The 6,000-nt window shown below is 34.4% G+C and overlaps 1 protein-coding gene across 2 annotated transcripts in view; it reads right to left on the minus strand.

Annotated features, from left to right (window-relative positions):
* Nucleotides 1–4,840, minus strand: part of IMPG1 (interphotoreceptor matrix proteoglycan 1) — a 133,994-nt gene extending 129,154 nt beyond the window's left edge. For both annotated transcript variants that reach the window (XM_086707276.1, XM_086707275.1), the window contains exon 1: nt 4,588–4,840. In XM_086707276.1, coding sequence (XP_086563402.1) covers nt 4,588–4,654 — 67 coding nt within the window. In that variant the 5' untranslated portion in view covers nt 4,655–4,840. The remainder of the gene's footprint in view (nt 1–4,587) is intronic.
* Between the last annotated feature and the right edge of the window lie 1,160 nt (nt 4,841–6,000).

Consider the following 6,000-nt stretch of genomic DNA (forward strand, 5'->3'; position numbering starts at 1 on the left):
ATGACTTTCCAAAGGCACACAGAAAGATACTGTTTCCTCAAGAATGACTAAAGGTGAATGGAACAATACTTATCTACTGAATATAACCATATGCTTAGAAGCATTTATCACTCTTCTGTAGCTCCTTCACACTCTTCCCACATTCACTGTGGCCAGAAGAGAAGTACAGCAGTGAGAGTACATCCCCAATAAATAATTCATAGTGATGCATGCTGAGGTTCACACTCGATAGTGGCATTTCCATAGATGAATTCTCATTACCATAGCTATGCCAGTCAACCTTATCAACTCATTGTAGGATAAGCTTTGGCGTGCAGGTTGCCTTGATCCAGAGCACCTTCCTTCCTTATTAAAATGGTTGCATCTGACTTGGCGCTCTTGATTTGTGAGGTTGAAATCCCAGTGACACCATCTCTTTCTCTCAGACAGTGAGCTCAGACCCAGTGGTTGCTTAAAACTGTCTGCTTTGGAAGGCTAAAACTCACATTGTGGTCAAATACTTGCCTTGCTTTCAACAAGCTGCTTTGCTGTATTCTGAGGATTGGTATAACCACTTCCTTCCCCACAGTTGTGGAAGTGTCTTTTATACCCTGAAGTAGGAAGAGGCAGTATAGATGGAGACCTCCATCATCCTGGAGTCTGGTTACTTCACAATATAGCAATGATGTTGGAACTTTTACTGTGGTCATTACCACATACATACTGAATTATAATATAAACCCAGAGATTCATATGAAAAAAAAAAACTGTGTTGCTTTAGATGGATTATTTTATTTTTATTTGAGAGACAGGGAGAGAGATAGAGAGCATGAGTGGGGGAGAGGGGCAGAGGGAGAGACAGAGAGAATCTGAAGCAGGTCCCACGCTCAGTGCAGAGCTGATGTGGGGCTTGATCCCATGACCCTGGGATCATAACTTGAGCTGAAATCAAGAGCTGGATGCTCAACTGACTGAGCCACCCAGGCACCTAGATGGATTATTTTAAAACAGCATAAAATCTGCTGTGAATATGATTGTGTTGACAAAGGTATACAGGATCCGAATTTTCAGAGATGATTAGCATGCAAATATAGTCAATATGGCTGCACACTCATGGTTGATAGAAGTGGCCAAGAAAGCAGCATGTCATGTCAGCGCTGCTTAATTAGTTCACATATATGATAGTCCTTTAGTGTGGTCGTTGATATAAGCACAGAGGGGCCACAAGGCAGAAATTGCTTTTGATTTTTAAAGCGAGTATTTAATCTAAAAAATGGCTTAAGGTGTGCTGCCAGAGTCTGCTCAGTTGAACACAAAGTGTCTTCAATTTACAGAGCCTTGATTATAAGGCCATCTTTTCAGATACAATTGAACAAAAAGTCTGCCTTGAACCTTTTGAATTACACTGTCCTGAGACTGTAGCAGAGATGAACGAAGTAGAGGAGCTGCAAAGTTAATGTGACTGTCAGTGGGCAGCTCTCTCAGGTATAGAAATGAATCCACATTTTCTGTTAATGGAGCCACAGTGAGGGAAAACACCTTCCTGGGTAATTTTATGAAATGAGAACATATCCCAGTAGTAAAGGCTTAGCAAGAAGTAGAGTGTCTTCAATTGCAAATTTTCTGACATTCATAGCTACAAAAATAATTACTGTACCTTGGTGACTAACTTACTTAGTTAAGGTTTCATTTAGTATATCCAAATGTAATGCAAAAGGCACATACTCTGATACACATTATTTCCATTTTAGGACTTGCCAAGGGTGGATTTTTTTCTCTTTCTCCCACACATTGGAATGCCACAAGCAATTAGATGAAATTATTTATGTGCAATGAAAAGGTAAAACTGTAAAGCAGTGCTGTGCACATCAGATGCAACTGGGATCCCCATTAGGAATATGAGAGGCACCTTGGTATCTTGACAAAATAATTGAAATTATTGAACTGTTCGGTTGAGTAAACAATTTTACATAGTAAAGGTTTTGAAATCAAAGTCATTTCACTTTTGTGTTATCAGTGGGAAAACTACATTCAGAATCGCAAAGCTTAAAGTAAAAATTTTAAAGTATTGGCATGTCTTTGGGTCTCTTAATATTTTATGTCAAGCACAGTATTGGGTAGCTGGTAACCACTCTGTGGAACTCAATTGGGAAAAATCACCTAACGGCATAGGAAAACTTTCGAGAAGCAATTTGGTATGAATCAAATACTATAAAACTGTTTATGCTTAGACCCAATTTTTTACTTTAGTCAATTTATGCTAAGAATCTTAAATACTAAGAGAGACTTATGTAAAGATGTTCATTGCAATGTTATTCATAATAACAATATAATTAGGAACAATTATTTCTCTTTTGTTGACTAGTATGTAAAGCAAATCATGACATATCAACTGAAAGGAATATTATGCAGCCAAAAAAAGACATATGTCAAAACTAAATAGCAATGTAGAACATTCATATAATGGAACAGAAGTGCAGAAAGCCTGGTATAAAACTGTGCTACTGTAAAACTGCAACCATGTAAAAATTAAATAAGTGTACATAGAAAAAAGACCGAGGGAACGTATATCAGTACCAGCATAGGTTGTGTTTGGATGGAAGTTCTACGTGCAATTTTTCATGTCTTTTTTGGTTTTTTAAATAATCTATAATTTTTTAAAAAGAAACTCTCGAATTTGAACACTCAGTGGATATGTTTAACAGCTAGTTGTATTAAATTGAACTTTTCTTCTCACTCCCCATACTGTTTTCTATGTAAATACACTCATGGTGGTTAATTAGTCACCAACGGGAATCCAGTCAGGCTGAAGCACATAAACTCTAATTAATGTAGACCTCAGTAATTGGAGATTAACAGAGGTTCACAGATCTGAGATTCTTACAGAATAAAAAGTCCCAAACAAGTAAAATATAAGGATTTTTTATTATGTCATTAATTGTACTTTGTTTCATAGAAACTGGCATATAACAAATTACAGGTTTTGGTGAGCTTATTTAATTTAACTTTATGCAAATGATTATGCTATTTGTAATTGTAATGGTTGATATATAATGTATGAAAATAGCAAAAATAGTTAAATTGGTTAACACAATTAATTAAACAACAATGACAAACCCAAAGATGATTTGCCTGGTCAAGTGTGTGAAATAGACAGTAAGTTTGTTTCAGCAAATTAAACTCAAAATACACTAGAATCCCATCATTTGTTTCTAATGAAAATGTTTTTATAAATGTAAACATTGATATATAACTGACAATTGAAAGGAAAGGTAAGTAAACTTTTGTTTCATCCACTATCATTTACAGGTTGAAAAACAAAAGGTATTTTTATATACTCTTTTATAGAATTTTTTTTCTCCTTCTAAATGCAACCACTAAAAAGTAACATATAAAATAACTGACAATTAGTTATTTTGTGACTTACAAATGCAACAACTCTTTGTTTTACTTTCTCTGGACATTTTCAAACCAATAATTTGATTAAAATGTTAATTGTCTGAAGCTATGGTCATCCTTACGGAAGAACCAAACATTATTGATTTCAAATGTCTTAAAAAGACTATGTTACAATGACTAAGTTTATTCTTAAAAAAAAAAAAAAGTGAAGCTTTCTTCAACAGGATTTTTGAAAATACATTATTTTTCTTAAATATGCCTGCTTAGTGGCTTGCTTTAATTTTAAATTCATTTGAAGATTTGCCATAAGATCATGCACTGCCTCGTTCTTTCATGCATACAACTTCAAAACAGAGAGGGAAGCAAACCATAAGAGACTCTTAAATACAGAGAACAAACTGAGGGCTGCTGGAGGGGAGTTGGGTGGAGGGATGGGTCAAGTGGGTGATGGGCATTAAGGAGGACACTTGGGATGAGCACTGGGTGTCATATGTAAGAGATGAATCACTGGGTTCTACTCCTCAAGCCAAGACTACAATGTATGTTAACTAACTTGAATTTAAATAATAAATAAATAAATAAATAAATAAATAAATTAATTAATTAAATAAAATTTATCGGTGATCTTAACAAAACTAAAAAAAAAGAACATGCACTGCTTCATTCTTTTATGCAAACAACTTCAAAAACAACCATGTTTCTGAGTTTGTCATTATCATGAACTCTGAAGACAAAGCCCCCTTGCTATTTTTTAAGGAAAAGCAACTCAAGATTTAATTATGAGAAGGTAAGAAATACATTTTTTGTCTGATTATAAATAGCTTAAAACATTAGCTTCAGTAAATATTGCGTCAACCTTTATATTTTATTTGTCAATTTTAAGAGATAAATGGAATGGTTTCATGGATCTACTAATGTTACTGATATTGACATAAATTTGTATTCGATGTTTTATAAAGCAAAAAGGATGCATTCATCTCTCTTATTTTATAAACATTAATTGCACTTAAAATTATGATGTAAATTTTCAACAAAGTGAAAACCATTTCTGACAATCATTCAATCAATTAATCAATATTTATTTAGGGCTTACCATATACTAACCCTCTGAGACATAAAGGTGAGCTTGTTGATTTTGAATGTTCACTTTTGCAAACAGATTTTATAGATAAGCAATTTTAAAAATAAACAAATATTCAAATAACTTACCTTTGGTTCCTTGAACCTGGAGAAAAATCCAAAAAACAAAAACAGCCCTTCTAGTTTCCAAATACATTCTGGCTCTTGTGCATTGGCAATTCTGGTAACAATTGCAGAACAGTCCCAAATCTCATTAAAAAAATAAAATGACAGAAATATGAAAAGTAATTAAATACTGATGCCAGCTGAGAGAGGATAACCTTCTTGGTTTACCTTTATGAGGTGCTAATTTATGAAGAACATGAAGCAATGTCTGTTTCTGGAATAATCTACTTATCTTCCCCTCAGGTGTAATCTCTGCTTAAGGGCCAGCTGGAGGAACCTTTATCTCATTAACCTTCTGGAGGAGCATCTGTCAGCCTAGCTCCAGGATCCTGAACGCCATCATAAACAAGTGTCCACAGGCAGAAGAAAGGCTTTTTTCTTAGTTATTCACCTGTTAGAGTGACACAGGGAGCCAGGGGAAGTCCTGCCAAATGCAGAAGAAGGCTGACAGTTAGGGTCAAATGTTTTCCAAGATGACATGCTCAAGGAACATCCATTGAAAGAGCTTAATTGCTATCCTTCGAAATATGTGCTTATTCAATATGTGTTAGTCTCTGGAGGCAGCAAAGCTGTCTTCATTCTCATAGAAGAAATGCATGGCTTTGTAAGTTGCTTTCTTTCTGGCATTACATACAGATGACTTTTTGGGTTTAAGTCTGGTTTTAACTTTTTAAAATTTGTTTTTCATATACAGAATTTAAAAAGTCCAATAGTTCTACAAGGTTTGTGAAGAGTAATGTATCTATTCCTCCATTCAAAGGAAACCACTTTTAAGTTTTTAAGCTAATTCTAGTATTCTTATTTGTACCTCTACATAGTATGCTTCTATGACTATTTTTTTGTTTTTTACTTTTATGCATTAGTAAGTAGATATGGAGATATCCACATACACACTCCCCCCTCTCCATATACATGTAGTCATCCTGTCCTTCTATCCACCTCAGTATTATTGTATTTTCAGTTTATTGAGTGTTCAATTTTATGTTTCTGTGACTGTATACATGATATATATAGCTGAGCCGTGGAGTACACTGTAGTTATTAACATGTATTGAGAGCTAAGTTGTGACAGACACTCCTCCTAGACATTTCCATAGATTATCCATATATTCCTTAATATGACTTTATGAGGTAGATACTATTATGATCTGTTTCATATTTGAGGAAGCTAAGGTATATATATGGCAGAGCCAGTATTTGAACTCAGAGCCTGGTTTCAGAGCCTATACTTTAACTGCTACCCCATGATGCTTTTTGCAATTCTCTTATTTTTTCCCCTTAGATTTTATAAACAAAACAATAAGTTATCCCCAAATATTACCCCAGATATATAAATTTCCTGTTTTTATGGTTATAGTCTTCAGATAATCTGTCTTTC

Source organism: Puma concolor, chromosome B2 (assembly GCF_028749965.1).
Source record: "Puma concolor isolate L17-30 chromosome B2, mPumCon1.1.hap2, whole genome shotgun sequence".
Classification (NCBI taxonomy): Eukaryota; Metazoa; Chordata; class Mammalia; order Carnivora; family Felidae; genus Puma; species Puma concolor.